At 41.3% G+C, this 16,634-nt stretch overlaps 2 protein-coding genes across 2 annotated transcripts; both read left to right on the top strand.

The window, feature by feature from the left end:
- The first annotated feature begins 304 nt into the window (after nucleotides 1-304).
- On the top strand, nucleotides 305-2,633 carry LOC115050378 (cathepsin Z-like). The gene is made up of 6 exons (XM_029513223.1): nucleotides 305-426; nucleotides 966-1,129; nucleotides 1,606-1,785; nucleotides 1,864-2,014; nucleotides 2,182-2,344; nucleotides 2,508-2,633. The coding sequence occupies exons 1-6, from the start codon at nucleotides 305-307 to the stop codon at nucleotides 2,631-2,633; spliced, it is 906 nt and encodes a 301-aa protein (XP_029369083.1).
- Nucleotides 2,634-7,997: 5,364 nt separating this feature from the next.
- Nucleotides 7,998-9,951, top strand: nanos1 (nanos homolog 1). Its single transcript, XM_029512664.1, has one exon. The coding sequence runs from the start codon at nucleotides 8,121-8,123 to the stop codon at nucleotides 8,799-8,801; it is 681 nt and encodes a 226-aa protein (XP_029368524.1). The 5' UTR covers nucleotides 7,998-8,120; the 3' UTR covers nucleotides 8,802-9,951.
- The last annotated feature ends 6,683 nt before the right edge of the window (nucleotides 9,952-16,634 follow it).

Below are 16,634 nucleotides of genomic sequence, written 5' to 3'. Positions count from 1 at the left end.
TTTTCCCCTTCAAGGCGTTTTCAATTTGGAACCATTCAGCACTTTTTAATAAGTGATGACTGATTTTTATTTTGTCTCTGAATAAAGTTAGGAAAGTAGGCCAAGCTACTAAGGAGGGTGCTGCCTCCAACTTACTGTGTTTTCACCTGTTTTCTCCCCCGCAATCCTGCACTCACTGACTCCCAATGAAACCTGATTGGCTTTATTGATCTCACCTGGCACTGTCGCTCTCTCTCTATTTATATTGGTGTTTGTGCACAAACCCCAGTGACTTGTCTTGTTGCATGTTGTGAGGTAGCACAATATGGCTCAGCAAGGCATTTTTATTTTTGTGCTCATGGCACTTGCTGTTTCAGGGAGACATTTTTTTAGTGAGAGGCCAAGTTGCTACCGGCCAGTGCCCAGAAAGCCCAACTTTGGGGTGAAGTGAGTAGGCTGTCAGTTTTTCTCTCTTTGTGTTTTTGCTTCTATTTAGCAACATTTTGACAGGGAAGCTGCCAATTCTGTGTTCAGCTTCAATCTAAGTAAATCAAAAGTTGCTGAAGAAAACTTTTGTATCTCAAGGCTGTTTTTTGCATAAATATTTAACTAGTAACATTTTGGATGCTTGTTCTGACAGGAATAATGTATGTAAATGGATACGGGTTTGTATGTGGAAGCATAAATTTGATATGGCTTCTTGGTCAGTGAAGATTTGCCTGAGAAGCTCAACTTTCTAAAGTTTTAAAATTGTAAACTTTAGAGGAAAAATCCTTGAATTTCAACTTCTCATTCAGTGTTCACATGGGTGGAGTTTGTCTTGGCCCTTGATTGGTTTGCTGTTTAGTTAATGTGAGACTTTGCTAAAATGTGCACTGTAGCCCAACTACCTCAGCACTGCTTGTTGTGGTGTGTGTGTGTGTTTTTTTTTTTTTTTTTTTTTTTTTTTGGACTGGACCTGTCAAAGCTCTGTTTATGTGCCGCAGGACTGCAGTCCGTCCTCATGAACTCCTGAACCTCGCTCAGCTGCCCAAGTCTTGGGACTGGAGGAATGTAAATGGCATCAACTACGCCAGTACGACTCGTAACCAGCACATACCGCAGTACTGTGGCTCCTGCTGGGCTCATGGGAGCACCAGTGCAATGGCAGGTCAGTCTTGGCATCTCTTTCAGGTTGATTTTGTTTTCTTGCCTTTTTTTTTAATTAGGTAACTTTTGTATTTACTTGCACAGCATTATATCTTACAAGACTTTCTGCCACTCCAATAAATGGTGCTTCAGATTTAAATCTGTGCTGTCATTAGTTTCAATGAACTAATTGCAAGATACCTGAAATAAGGGTAATTGCCTCAAGCAAGACTTATAAGGTAGGACTTTTGGCATGCAATTTGGTTGAACACACTGAAAACATAACAGCAGCTCAATTGTGTATTTAATACTAGAAGAATTTGGCTCTTGCCCATTTGGATTGAGGTGTTGCTGGTGGGGGAGAAATCAAAACAAAATGTAAATCAGATCTTGCAACAAAATAACAGATGGGCTTCTCTGTGACACTGAATCGCTTGTGCTGAGATGTTTCCAAAACAAACATTGCATTTGTGGCAAACTTTACTTTGACTTGTGTAGATCGTATTAACATCAAGCGGAAAGGAGAGTGGCCATCTGCTTATTTGTCTGTCCAACATGTGGTTGACTGTGCTGAGGCTGGCACATGTCATGGCGGTGACCACAGCAGGGTGTGGGAATATGCACACGTGCATGGCATCCCTGACGAGACCTGCAACAACTACCAGGCCATTGACCAGAGTAAGAACTCAAACCATGTAGTGCTTCACGGTGCAGCCATGCATGAGATGAGCTCTAGAATCATTGTTTTCTCTGCAGAATGCAAACCCTTCAATGCATGTGGGACATGCACAACTTTTGGCAAGTGCAACATCGTGCAGAACTACACGCTGTGGAAGGTGGGCGACTTTGGTGACGTTCATGGACGTGAAAATATGATGGCAGAAATCTACACTGGAGGACCAATCAGGTTTATAAAGCTGAGAATTAATGGCTTCCCAGGGATCTGACTGCTGCATTTGAAATGTTCAGTTTGAATTTCCCAAGTCTGTTGGCTAATCGCTTGCGTTTCAACCAGAAACTGTAAAATGTCACTGCTTTGTGTGCATCACTTCAACTGAATCCTCATTCCTTCAGCTGTGGAATCATGGCCACAGAGAAACTTGACGAGTACACCGGGGGCCTGTACTCTGAGTATGTCAAGACTCCTGACATCAACCACATTGTGTCAGTGGCAGGCTGGGGAGTAGAAAACGGCACAGAATACTGGATTGTGCGGAACTCCTGGGGCGAGCCATGGGTGAGTCATTGCATGGTAACTTAATGGCCTGAGTTTTGTGGTTCGTGAGCTTTTAAACTTGGCATTTTAAAAATTGAATGTTGGAGTAAAATGCAGTGAATACACTTTTTTTTTTTAAATATATAATCCAAGCAGCCTTGAGCATTTTATTTTCCACTCCTAGGGTGAGAAGGGCTGGCTCAGGATTGTGACAAGTGCCTACAAAGGAGGAAGTGGAAGCCAGTACAATCTTGCTCTGGAGGAGGACTGCATGTTCGGAGATGTACTTCTACCCTCAACTCACCATTAGGGGTCAAGGAACAGGCACTTGAACTAATAAGCAACCACCTTGGAGGTGGACTTCATTGAACAATCTAACATTTTCTATTGGAATAAAGCCAGAATCGGCTGAGCTTAAAGCATGCCTGCTTTCCTCTATACCATGCATCAGCTCACAAAAGGATACCTCAATATGGCAACGTGTTGCAAACTGAAACTGTCTGCCTATAACTTAAACACACCTTGGCTTTAAGAGACAAGGTGCAAAAGCCCTGATGGTGGATTTGTTGCAAGTCTGGCAGTGTCACATTGACCTGAAATGCCTGGGTAAACCCAGTGGTGTACCCCCTCCCTACAATATTAGACCTGGATTGTCCAGATTTAGGTCATGCAATCAGCATACCAGGTGACTTTTTTGGGGCACTCATGACAACTTAATTCTTTTTTTTTTTTTTTTTTTTTTTTTTTTGGGGGGGGGGCTGGAGGCACAGTACAGCTGAGCCACTACCTGATAAAACTTCCTTCTCTACCCCAAAAAAAAAATAAAGGTGCTACTCTGTGCAGACAAGGACAGGCACTCAGCTTCTTTTCTTTAAAAAAAAAAAGGTTGAAATTAACTTCAGCTCTCCAGGGGGAAATTTGCACAAATTCACGCTGGAGATGCTTTGCTACAGTGGTTTCTTTTTTTTCTTCCCCCCCTCTCTTGGCAGGAAACCTTTTTTACGTGTAGCCTAATTTGCATCTGCCTAGACATGCATGTGCAACAGGGTCTGTTAAGTGTGTGCAAATGGACTGTCATGGCTTCAGAGTTCATTGTGTTTTTTTTTTTTTTTTTTTTTTTTTTTTTCCTCCCCTTCCTCTCTCTGAGAAGACAAATGGCATAAAACAAATGTCTTGTCTTTACCTTGAAACTTCAGGCACGTCACAGGACAACCAAACTGAGCCAAGTCTCTTTCAACAGCCGGGTGACTTTGTTTGTTCTACATCTCTGAGCTTGATAAACAGTCCCACCTCCCTTATTGACTGACATGCTTTATTAGCTTCAATTCTGTCATCCTTCTGGAGTAACGTTCAGTTTAATCACCAGTTATCTACAGTGGCACACACAACAGCACAATGGCATCCTGAGTTTATATGCAATTATAAAGAACCTATTTTCTTGGTGTTCAGCTGGGGAACAAAAGAAAACTGAGTGCTTAGATATTTGGTTAAGTGGATGCAACAATAATAAAAATGCATAAACACAAGCTGCAGTGCTTCGCTGCTGATATGGAAATGTTTCCCATTAACTGCAGTTTTCCATTCAGCATCTCAGAGGAGAACAAAGGATAATCAAACCTTCTGCATCACCATTCACTTAAAGCCTCCAAACCAAGGCGACCCTTAAGCTTATAAAGCCGTGGCGTGTCCAAGTGGAGACCCACTGCGAAAACAAATATTAAACATAATTTGGTTGCTCAATATTATGCGATCAAGCCCCCGCCCTTGAGCAATCTTTCACGTGAAATTAAATTTGCGCTCTGATTAAATTTCCTGCATGTTTTCTCATTTGCATAATCACAAACAGAGCTCTAATGGCTGTGAATGAAAACACACGGCAATATGCGGGTCTGAGGCTCAAAAAAGAACCAGCAGTCTAAAAAAAAAAAAAAAAACAAACCCAAAAACATTGTGATTAACAAACTAAATGCAGGCTGCAAATGCACATGAGCCATTTTCACAGAGTTATTCAGCATTCATCTTCATTACAGCAATTGATACAGCAAAATGGATTTTTCACCAATTCTTGCAAACCCATTACGCATTGTATCACTGATCAATATGTTGCTCTGAAAACATGGAAAAAGGGGGCGTGGAGGGGTGGGGGGTGTTATATAAAAAGAGTATTATTTGGACCCCTTGGTTGTGCCAAGGCCTGGATTATTAGTTTAAATAGAGTTGGAGGGAAAATCCACTACTATAGTCTCATGGAGCAAGGCATTGTAATGATTTATCCATGGCAGCTGCCTCTAGCAGCAATGTAGTAATATGCAGAAAGCTTCCCTGAATGTGTGATCCATGTAATCCTTCCCCTTACATTCACTTTTCCAAGGCCAGTGCTGCTTACCTCCCTAAAAAAGGCAACAGAGAATGAAAGCCACAGAAAAAATAAAAAAGGTTACAGACAGCATATCTGATCAGAAACAAATCCAACCAGTGCATTTACATTATTATTAGCAATAACAGTAGATGCAATAAAGATGGAAACAAAAGGACCAGGTTTCCTCACGCATTCCACAAAACCATCCATCACTGATTCATTTCTTTTGTCAAATATGAATTGAGCAGACTTTTTTTTTTTTTTTACCCCATATGTGACAAATCTCATCTTGTTTGGACAGGATTACAGGACAGAATGTGTTGATAGCCATAATCATAATGCATGACGCATCAGTGGGAGATTAGCTCTGAGAGATGGTATAAATCACACATTATTATGCCCCTGACTTCAGTGAAAGGCTCCGTCTGAGCCTGATTTGCATTGCATAATACATCTAAAGGCACAAACAGCAAAATTTGGATGTAAGTCTCACATTGCTAATGAGCCCATGTAGGAAATATGATTTGGTACTTAAAAACATAGTGTCTTCCTCAGCCAGCCACCACTCATCATGCTGAGCTATGTCCTCCCGCCCCCTCCCCATCAAGCAAAAAAAAAAAAAAAAAAAAAAAAAAAAAAACAACAACGCAAAACACTTACACAACAATCACTTAGTCAGTGTGATTCCCAAATCGATTTAGAGTCATAGCCACCCCGCTGATGTTATGCATCATTCCACTGCTAATCTCACTTCCTTGTCCAATATACCCATGCAACCTCGAGGCGGCTGCAGAATTAGCTTTAGTTAATGGATGAGTATTAATCCCTCTTAGTCACAACAAAATTAAGGAATAATGTGGCCATGAATATTTCAGCTACGCTGCAGCAACACAGGAATCTGCTCATACAATCTGCCCCGGCTTGCAGAAAAAGAATTGGCGATTGCATATATTATTAATGCTTCATCATAAAATTCATATTTTGCACCATCTGAATGGGAGCTCTGGAGTGCAAATCCAATGAGCAGTCAATACTATTTTAAACTAACTTGCTGAACACACAGAACAGAGAGAAATGGCCTTTAAAACACCAGAGGTCACTCAACCGTGCTTCGTTTCTACATTTTTTTATTTTAAATCACACTGTCTCCTAAGGTAAGTGCATTCTTATTAGATGCCTTAAAAATAGATGCAGAAGCTTCCAAGTCAGTGAGTTTGCACAGCCTCCCCCTGGAAGTTTTAATTAGAACACCAGTCATTCGTGTTATCGTTGATTCAAGAGGGCCAGCTTCCACATTCCTGGGCTGCCTGCACCATCACAGGATCAGAGGCCTGCAGTGAGTGGACCGTTTAGAACGGCTGCCTCCCAATTCCCCCTGGGTCTTACCTCCAGAAATCAAAATATGTATCGCTGCCGGAATGGACAGAGCCAGCGCCCTGGGATCTGAATCGACAGCAGAGACACACATTGTAAATTTAAAGCCACTTAAGGGGGTATTCATAATGAAAAGGAATGGTTCAAGCTGTTCTGGGATCAGCAGATTACACGTATCAGTACAAGCAATGGGTTTTTCAGACATGTGGTGTATAACACAAATGGAAACAGACAAGAAGAGTTGTAACACTATGGCTGCAGAAAAACACATTTTTAAAAACATATTAAACATCTATGGCTTTTGAAATACCATCAGTGGTTGTTGATGAAGCTCATTTATGTGTTTTCAAATAACACTCTCTCATTCAGATATCAAACAGTCGCTGTGAAAACTGTCGGCATCGTTCTCTGTGTGCTATCAGCCATTAAGGGGAGATTCTCTAACTTTCTGCTGAGAGAAAACTGTTTTTGTCAGTGCTGTCAGCACAACAAACACAGCTGTAACTAGATACCAGCAGGTGAGGCAGGTGAGAAGACCGACTGTTCTTCTAATCTGTGTGAAACAAAACTTTAAGAATAACTGCCCTTTTTTGTTAGCTTTTTTTTTTTTTTTTTTTTTTAGGGAGGGGTGCTGTATAGATTCTCATCCAGGTGTGTAAGATTCAGGTCATGAGTCATAATTTTATTGATGAAATATATTTGGTTTGGTTGTAGTGTGTTCCTCTCTCCAAATGGCCTCTGTGATGTTTCAGCGGAGTCAGGATGCACTAATGACATCTGGCAAGAAGGACATCAGGGGCCACTTTCATCCTGCAGCCGGTAGTCGTCATTACCGAAGGCTTGTTTGGCACTCAAACATGTTCATTTAAGAAAGTGGGGGGTGGGGTGGTGGACACAGTGAGGTAGGGGTCTTTCAGTTTAAATGAACCGACTGGTGATTGCACTATGCTGCCCCCTGTTGAAAAGCTGCTCTGCATTTCATGTTTACATCACATGATTACATGGCTGAAGGAGATGTTTTTGTCTTGTTTTCATGCCAGCACTGAAAGCAGTGCATGATATTTTATTCAAGCTTCTTCACTCCCCATTAAAAAAAAAAAAAAGCTAAAGGAGATGAGGTTGATTTCAGTTATCAAATTTCTGTACATTTTAATATCCTCAAACCTTTCAACTCTAAAAGCACATTAGTATATATTTCTAAGATTTTGGGCCCCATTAATCATTTTCCACTCCAGAGAATGAATCTTCAAAAAATATAATAATAATAATAATAAAAATACCTGAATGTGAAAACATTTTTACATTTTTAACCATCCATCATAGTCTGACATTCACAACAGCCACAGACTTCCTCTGCAGGAGGATCTACTCACGGTTTGCCTCATTTTTGATTCAATTTCATCACGACATGATGCACCAGCACAGGTAATGTCTCCCAGGACAGTGAGAGGATGCTGCAAGGAACAAAGCTCCTGGCACACAAAGGGTTAAGGTGTGGACGCTGGTGTTTAGTTTTTTTTGTTTTTGTTTATTTGTTTTTGTTTCAGTGTGGTTGGTGCGTTTCATGCACAACCATTGATGAGGTAATTTCATAAAATACGAGGAACTGTATTATTATTATTTTTTTATTATTATTATTTTTTTTTTTGGGGGGGGGGTGACAAAGACTCCAACTCTCCTCCTCTAACTGATTAGTTTTTACTGAACTGCAGTCAATTCATTTCTCTGCCTGAATCATAAACTACTGAAAAAAAAAGCCCAAATCATCTCCAAAGGCCGGAGCGATGGCAGATGCGCTCAAACGCGTCCGAATGAGGCTTTGAAGAAAGGCAGTCTGCTTCCAACCTGATCTGAAACTTGGTTTTGAGGGGGAGAGCGCCCCGCCCTCCTGGTCCTTATAACCAGAAAGGCTGTTTGCAGGGCGCTCAAACATAACAGGAACACAGGAGACCACATCGCTGTACATGATCCGGTCTCGGAGACGCACTCTGGCTACAAAGACTTTACGGATTTACGCGGGTTGTTTTTCACCTTTTGACGGCGAGACAGCGAGCAGAAGTGGCCATGGATTTTCTCAACCACAACTATTTGAACGCGCGCAGCCCATATGACTACACTTTCAATTTCTGGAACGACTATCTCGGGCTGACTACGTTGGTGACGAAGAATAATAAGCTCAGCATGCCCCAGAATCCCAACTCCATCACCGAGTCCCTGAAGGCGACCCTGGGCTTGGACGACTCCCCGGCGTGTCCGTGCGTAATCGCGGGCGGCGTTGGAGAGAGCGGGCACCTGGACTGCTGCTGCCCGTCCGGGAGCCCCCCGCCGGCCTCCATCCTGGACCTGAAGGAGCGCTTCTCGATACTGAGCCCCTTCCAGAACCAGCTCGGCGTCCAGCTGCCGGAGCGGGAGGTGGGCTTCGGCGGCAGCTTCGCCGGGTTTGATCTGTTCGGCGTGGAGAGGAAGATGCGCAAACCGGCCGCCAGGAGCAAGCAGGAGCCCAAAATCTGCGTCTTCTGCCGAAATAACGGAGCGCCGGAGGAGGTGTACGGCTCCCACGTCCTGAAGACCCCGGACGGGAGGGTCGTGTGCCCGATTCTGAGGGCTTATACCTGCCCCCTTTGCAGTGCCAACGGGGACAATGCCCACACGATAAAATACTGTCCACTGTCAAAAGACCAGCCATCCCAGCGACCATTAAAGGGGGGGAGGGCTGTGGGTGGTAAGAGGATGAAAATATTCTAAACACACAAGACTATAAAGTAAATTGAATTGCACTGAACAATTTCCAGATGACTGTTTTGGTTTCGGCTGTAGCCTTTATCCCAGTTTCATAAACATATAGATTTTATCTTCTTTTTTTTTTTTTTTGGGATGTTTTTTCCTCTAAGATCTCTTATATTTTTATAGTTCCTTTATCCACATAGAATAATTTTATGCTTTATACATTGGATTTATTTTTCTTTTCTAGTTCTTAGTCATTTGAGAGTGTGCATATAAATACACCTATGTATCAATAATCACAAAGCGTGAATAAATATAAAAAAAAAAAAAGTATTTTGGTGATGTAGGGAAACACACTGACATTGGCAAAAGGGGATGAATGTCATATTTCTACCAAGTATTTTTGTATGTTGAGCTAAGCTCGCTGCGATTTTCTTTCTCGTCTTAGAAAACCAAAGTTATGTTTTGCCATTAAAAGAAGCTCAAGAATGTGTCATTAATGAGTACTTGTGTGCATCTGACTGGAGGAGGAACTCTTTGATCCCATCTGCCTTGCCTAAAAGCTACACAGCATATTTTCCAACTTGCATTGAAAGTTGTCATTCAATCTGTGAAGAGGCAGGAAGAAAAGAAAAGAGAAGAGAAGAAAAAAAAAAGAAAAGAAAAAGACAATGTGGCCTCTGTTTAGGGCTCACATTCTCTGGGGGGACATTATATTCAGTTGTTGCTCAGCCAAACCTCTTTTCCAATCCTATGTAATGAGAATCTGACTCGCTGAGCACACAGCGAGCGACACTAGCCTCCATTTTTTTTTAATGTTTACATTCCCAAATAAGGGCGACACACTGGATTTCTTTTCTCTCTGCCATTTTTATTTTTGTTGTTTTTGATTTGCCCTGACATTTGTGTTCACCAGAGAGCTTCATGGGCAGGTCTGCTCTGCAATATAAAAGCAGGAGTGAGTCTCGTTTACCTTGTCGAGTGAGTGAGAGTGCAAAAGAGAAAAAAGAAAAAAAAAAAAAAAAGAGCAAATGAATGTTGGCGGAGCAAAGAATACATGTTATCCCATTATTTCTGTTCTGACGAATCCAAAAAAGAGAAAGGAAAAAAAAAAAAAAACTGAAAAAAGATGCAAAAATGTTGTGAATGTATGATTTGAAAGTGTCACTTGCAGGACTGCACATTTCTGACAGTTTTGTTTACCAAAGGAATACAATTACATTGAAGAAAGAAGAGAGATTTGCTGTATTGTATATAAAGTGATGTTTATTCAGTATTTTAACATTTCAAGTGACTTCAGAGGGCGCTACCTCAACAGGATTTTGTACTTACATGTAAAAATGTCAACAGCAGTTTATTGATATAGTGCTGCCATTTATAATAAGGGTTTTGATAGTATTTTTGATCTTTGTATAACATAATTGTATTTTCATTTTTGTTGCATTTAACATCATGGAAATGAATTTCCATGAAGCTATAAGCATTGCTCACCAAAAGGTGATTGTCTGTAAATAATGATTATTCCCATACTTTTTAAAGTTTAGTTGTTCAATGTTACATTCTCAAGAGTGTGCAAGAAAATGGATATTGAGAGAGGCTGACAAAATTTGCCACTTTTAACAGATGACTTTTTTTTTTTGATTAAATGAATAAGAGAAAAAGAAAACACTGTTGAACTTTGTTATTTATATTTTACCACAATTTTCCTGTATGCTGCTGTGCAGAATAACAACATATGAATTCACTAGAGAAATAAAAACTTATCAAGTATTTGGATCTATGTGGTGGTCTTCTTCAGCTGGGTTACTCAACAATAATGCTAATGCCAGTGTGTGAGCCCTACCCTTAAGTAAGTGCTTTTGGTGCTGGTTTGTGTAGTGATGAGCAAATGGACTGATGCAGGAAAGTTTAGTAAAAACATATTTACAGCAGCGGCTCTTTTGGTGCTAAATGGCCTGCTCACTGACTGACTGACTGTCCAAAACGCAGACGGGTTACTGTTTACTGTAACGTTAAAAAAAAAACAAAACAAACAACAACTCACCCTTTAACCTCTGCTTGTGAACAAACTGGACCCAATCTGCAGCTCTTGAATTTTAAAGATTTGTCTCTGTAGGACAAACACAGTGCCACGGTTGTTCGAGGCTGGTTAGGGCGGTCTGCCCGCACAAGAATGTCTTGGCTTATGCCTCACCATTCAAACAGATCATGTTTGCACTGAAGTGGATTGAATAGCTGGCCCTCCCGGCCTTCTCCGCCTGCCATCTGTGGAATGGCTGCTGCAGACATATTAAGGGGCTCAGAATCAGTCAGGAAGCTTTTTGCTGCTGCTGCTTGTTTTTTGGGAAAAAGTCAAAGCTGTGCACAGCTGTGCAGCTGGGAGAGCTTATAACTTAGTTGCAGTAGGGCAGGGAAACAATAAATAGAGTCAAAACCATGATGAGAACATGAATGGCTTTGCTGTCTTACAGAACAGCCTCAGACATTCATAATTGCTGCTGACGCTGCTCATACAGCACAAAAACACATCAAGAGGCCTGTACATACATTAGCCTGAAGCATCCGGGTGGTGTCATCTACACCTTTGCTGCCCCCCCCCCCCCCCCAGTCCTATTCTGTCTTCATGCATCTCTCCAGCTGAGGCTGTGGCATTAAAAATGGATGACTACTAAGTGCAACAGGGATTTATATCTGTGAGAACAGTGGTGAAAAGGCCTGGCGGGCTAGCATTTCAGGCAAATACTGTCAGCTAACAGGTCTTATTCCCCCTACGCCACAGCTTCCATTAGCAGCTCAGAAGCCAGGGCCCATATAATCGAGTTAGTTGCCCCATTTATGTGATATGTATCTGTCACAATCATATAATATACCTTAGCTAGCTGGGTGTTAGCAATACACAAGGAGTGTGCACAACAAACCTCTCTGCAGAGCATGATGGCCAGAGCAACATGAGACAAACAAGATGTAAAGCAGCCTAAGTTGTGCTCTAAGAGTGGACGAGATGGGTGAGGGAAATGTTTTAATTAAAGGGCAGGTGTTGGCTCGGAGTAGTTATCACCAGGAATAAGGAAACTGGATCCCCCCGGCCGGTGATTAAGATTTAGCTAATGCCCTGCAGCAGTAGTTAGTCTTTGCTCTTAATGTGATTTAGTAGTTCCATTCATTCACAGCAGCATTGAATGTTTCCTGGTTAAATTGCTCTTGTTACTGTACACTACATTTTTGGCTTTCTATCTTTTCCTTTTTTTTTTTTGTTTTGTTCAATGTATACCACCAATTTCAATCCAGGATCTCAGCACCATAGCTGAGCTCCCCCCCACCGTGATACCTCCTCCTTCTGGAGCTGTAACTGCAGCAGCACCCTGTGGAGTACAAGAGCCCCAGGTTGGGGGCTTACAAGATTACAACAGGACTATTTACATTGTGCTTTTTTGCTTTCATTCGACCTTTCCTGGAGGTGTCAAATTTTACTTTTAAGGGTTAAAATGTTTACATTTCTCACAGCATCAGACGTAAAATACTGCAGTCATCAGCGTATTGCCACTTGAAAACAGCTCAACACTATCTGAGCAGCAACCTTCTCTTCATCGACCCGGACAATGGGGGAAAAAAAAAATCATCAGCTGGAGATCTGGAGAATCCATTTATTGGACTATCAGCAATAACAACATATATAGCTCCTCACTATTAGTGCTCACAGGCGGCTGTGGGCTGTGCGCTGCAGAAATATGTGTTTTAAAACGTTCTTGAATGGCTTCCTTTATAATGTAAATTCTATAAAAAAAATCCACTTAGTTCACACCACCGACTTCACCACCTCTGTCTGCTGTGATAAAGTCGAAACCTTCAAACCTTTCAATCATCACGCAGGACAAAGCAAATACTGACACGACCTAATGGTCCATTTGCATAACATCCTTCTTTTTCATTGACCCACATGACACCCAGTGTGTAAGGCTGATAAGTCACAGATCTCGAGTTCATTTATGGTCCCATCATTTCCCAGAATACACTGTAATAAGGAAGCTCCTGTTGCCTAGCAACTCCTGGAGCTAAAATGGGACAGCAGCTGAGCATGAAAGTCATTTCATGGAGCAAAGTAAAGAGGATGCCATCTTTAGCCCTCACATTAGAGGGCTTACTGGTGATTTGGTGCAGGTATGATTTTTAAATTGGAAGAAAAGCCCCTAAATAAGGTTTTGCACTTTGACATGTTCCTCTGCACGAGTCCACCCCGTGTGGCAGTATGTGGCATTACAAAAACATTAATACCTGCTCCCTGACATCTCTCACAGTCAGTGCTATTCAAAGCCACCAGCGTGGAAGGAATCATGGTGACGAGTATGGTGTTATTGAACTCTCTGTCAACATGGCTGCGCTGACCATTCGGTGGGCTCGGCAAGAACAACTCTGTGCCCCCCCCCCCCCCCTACACACACCAACCCCACTCGAGTGCAGATTACAACTTTGATGGTGTAATTGAAATTTCACAAAGAATTTATTTGAAACCAAAACTCGTTGGTGTTTAAGTGAGGCAGACAGGTTATTAAGTTTCTTTCACAGCATGATCAGCTTATTTCTCATGGGCTATTTCACTGGTGCAGATGTACTGTCAGTTGAAATAATCCTCCAAGTCACCGGTGCATATCCTGTTGAGGATAAGCGATGCTAAGCAATTTCAACATTTACTCAGTGACTATCGGGAAAATCTTAGAGTGCCTTTTTTTTTGTATTTGAAATTGATACTTCAGTCCCAATCAGGCATTCTGAGCTCCTCCTATATTAATGGCATACCCTTAGACTGTAAACAGAACTACTGCATGACAGCAAGGTCCTCATATTCTGTTCAGATCTTCACCTCTTGCTGTTTATAGTGTTGGAAATCGTGAATTCAATTTTCTCCAGAGGCCGTCTTTCAAACAATGATGTTTTGTGTGCTCGCAGGCTGTGATGATGAGTCCAGCTGTAGGGACGCAACAGGAAGGGTGATTAAAGACATTATTTATTATATTTACTAATAGCATCCCTGAAAGCTGCTTTTCGTTGACACTCTCATTCCCCACAGTCGCGTTATAAACTGCGCCACTGCAGCAGTGTTTTTCTCCAGTGTTACAATGGGCCACATCCCACTGAGTCCTCTATCAGCGGAGATAATCGAGGCTGCTTAATATAACAGGAGATAACCAACCATGTTCTCTCACCTTGTCAATAACCACAAAAACCACAGAATGCACCGCAATCTCACAATCCAAAGGGAAACAATATTTTTGTCTTAGGCAAGATTGTAAATACAGAATCCTATTTACACCTGTCTGGGGAGCTGGATGGCCGGACTGAGCAATAATGAAAGACAATGGTTTGCCATCACAGCTCTCGTTTCCTTCCGAATTAAAGTTGACGGAGAAAAAAATGATTTAATGAATAAAGGGCAGCGTTATCAGTCAGGTGTTGACTCTGAGGAATTATCTTGGAGAATGAGACGACTTGATCACCCCTGGCAGATGATAAAGTCTAAGCTAATGCGCTGCAGCAACAGTTAATCTCTGCAGTTAATGTGACTTAGAGGATTCATTAATTTACAAGGTAGCACATCGTGGCTACTGCACTTAATATTCCCTGGCTAAACTGCTGTTGAACTTTGCAATATCCCAAAGCGACAGCTGCAGTTCTCCTTGCTCCATCTTTTCAGTGGCCTCAGGCACCAATTAAAAAATTTCTAAAGAACAAAATATTCCCTTCTCTCTTACTGTCCACCCACTGCACTGACAAATGGTGTCATCTTCCTTCACTAAAAGATCCTATTTACATAGCATCCTCCTTTTTCTTTTACCCATGTTATGTTGAAAAGAGATAATAAGTTACAGTTCTGGACAATTCGTTTATTGGTCCCATCATTTCCCTGAATACACTCACGATGAGGATGGCCCTGTCGCCTAGCAACTCCTGGAGATAAAATTGGACAGCAGCCAAGCATGAAAGTCAGCCCATTGAGGAAGGTAAAGAGGATACCATCTCCAGCCCTCACATTATGGGCGAGCGGTGATTTGATTCCACTTATCCGTGCAAAAACTGGAGAAGGAAAAAATTTCTTAATAAAAATCAATCTGTAGGTAAAAAAAAAAAAAAAAAAAAAAAAAAAAAAAAGAACAGTTTGAAAAGATTGAGAGTTTAGTGCCAAAGACGTCCATAATGTGAGAATGTATGTTTAATAAAAACCACTGTATCATACAATAACAACAAAAACCATTGACGAAGAAAACATGACAATAGTTACAATAAAATATAATTATCCCATTGATATATGGCATGTGACACATTACAGTTGACCGAGTTTGAAACTTACCCGCCAGCTTTACTTAAAAGCCCCGTCAGAGTACAAACTGTGTGGAAACCATTTTAATACGGTTCAGTTGGAGCCTGCTTACATGTCAAAGGACCAAAGCTGAAAGCTGAATGGAGTCAACGCAAAAGTGTGCAGTACTGTGCAGACAAATAGTTCTTTACAAATACAAAGTACATTAGAAAAGCGTCGGGGGTGGGTGGAAATCAGTGAGGTTAGCCAACGCAGTGGATGGATGAGCGGTTTGTGTGCTGTGGAGGGGATGCATGCACAGAAACAATCAATCCATACATTATCTGAGCCAGCGCAGTGGCAACTATCTACGGGGGATGTTAGAGTCAACAATTAACCAATAGCGTGCTTGTCTTTGGACTGTGGGAACAAGCCAGAGCACCCAAAGGGAACTCAAAGAGGCCAACCGACAGGCTCTCAGCCTGGGCTTCACTTTAGATGTAGATCTGTATTATTTTAGCTAATGGAATGAAACTGGAAATTGTGTTGTTGTGGATGCATTAAACTGCAGTACCTATTTCTACTTTTTACCATTTTAGAGGCATTACACTGCAGTAACAAAAGCATTAGCTGTAGCTATAAACCCTCAGTGCAACATTCGATTTTCCTTCCTTAAGCAGAAACCATGTTAAATTGCATCATCTCTATCACATAAATTAAATTGAGTTCTATATTTCAAATCTATTCTGTGCAGATAATGCAGAAAAATGTCAGTATACATACTGATATATGAGCATGTCATTAACTGCTGTTGTTTATAGTAGCATGAGACGTTCCTGTATCACAGTGTATTATATAAAGGTAATGTGCCAATTACTCATAGCTGTAAAAAATAATATGAACATGAATGGGAGTGAGAGGTAAAGAAGTCTGCAAAAACTTTAAATGAATTAAACTTAAGTGGCGAGTTTCATGTATATTCATTTCATCGTACGAGAGAATGCTATTGAAATAATTATACCGCTTATTAAGCAATAGACGAGCTGCTAGCCACCGGAGTAGACCGTTTTCAGGTCCGAGCATTTTGACTTGAGAAGCACAGCTGACACCAATTTGGTTACAACACCTCAGCTCCATGGCGTGCCCTAGAGAGGCGGCACCCATGTCAGCACTGAAACCTGAAATTTTCCTTCTTAAGAAATGCCCACATGTGTTCTGTGATAAAGATCCACAGATCTGTCCAGTTTCTACCAGAAGCACCATCTAATAAGTAAATGAGTATAGTAGTAAATAGTAATAAGTAAATGAAAACACCTGAAAACAGTGTGAGATGGCTGCACATCTTCACTTTGCATAAACATTTAGACCTTTATGTGTGAAAATGTAACAGTGACAACGCTGCATTTATAAATACTCTGGTAGAGCACACAATGAAGTGTAGAAGAAGAAGGAGAGAAAAAAAAACAAAAACAAAAAAACACCTAACTATCTTCAGCACCACAATTTGTCTTTCTTCGTACCAACTTCATTTCAGGAGACAAAATGTTCATTAAAAATGGCCC

This window comes from Echeneis naucrates, chromosome 10, assembly GCF_900963305.1.
Source record: "Echeneis naucrates chromosome 10, fEcheNa1.1, whole genome shotgun sequence".
Classification (NCBI taxonomy): Eukaryota; Metazoa; Chordata; class Actinopteri; order Carangiformes; family Echeneidae; genus Echeneis; species Echeneis naucrates.
Note: the sequence above shows the minus strand (reverse complement) of the source record. Positions and strands in the feature narration are given on the sequence as shown.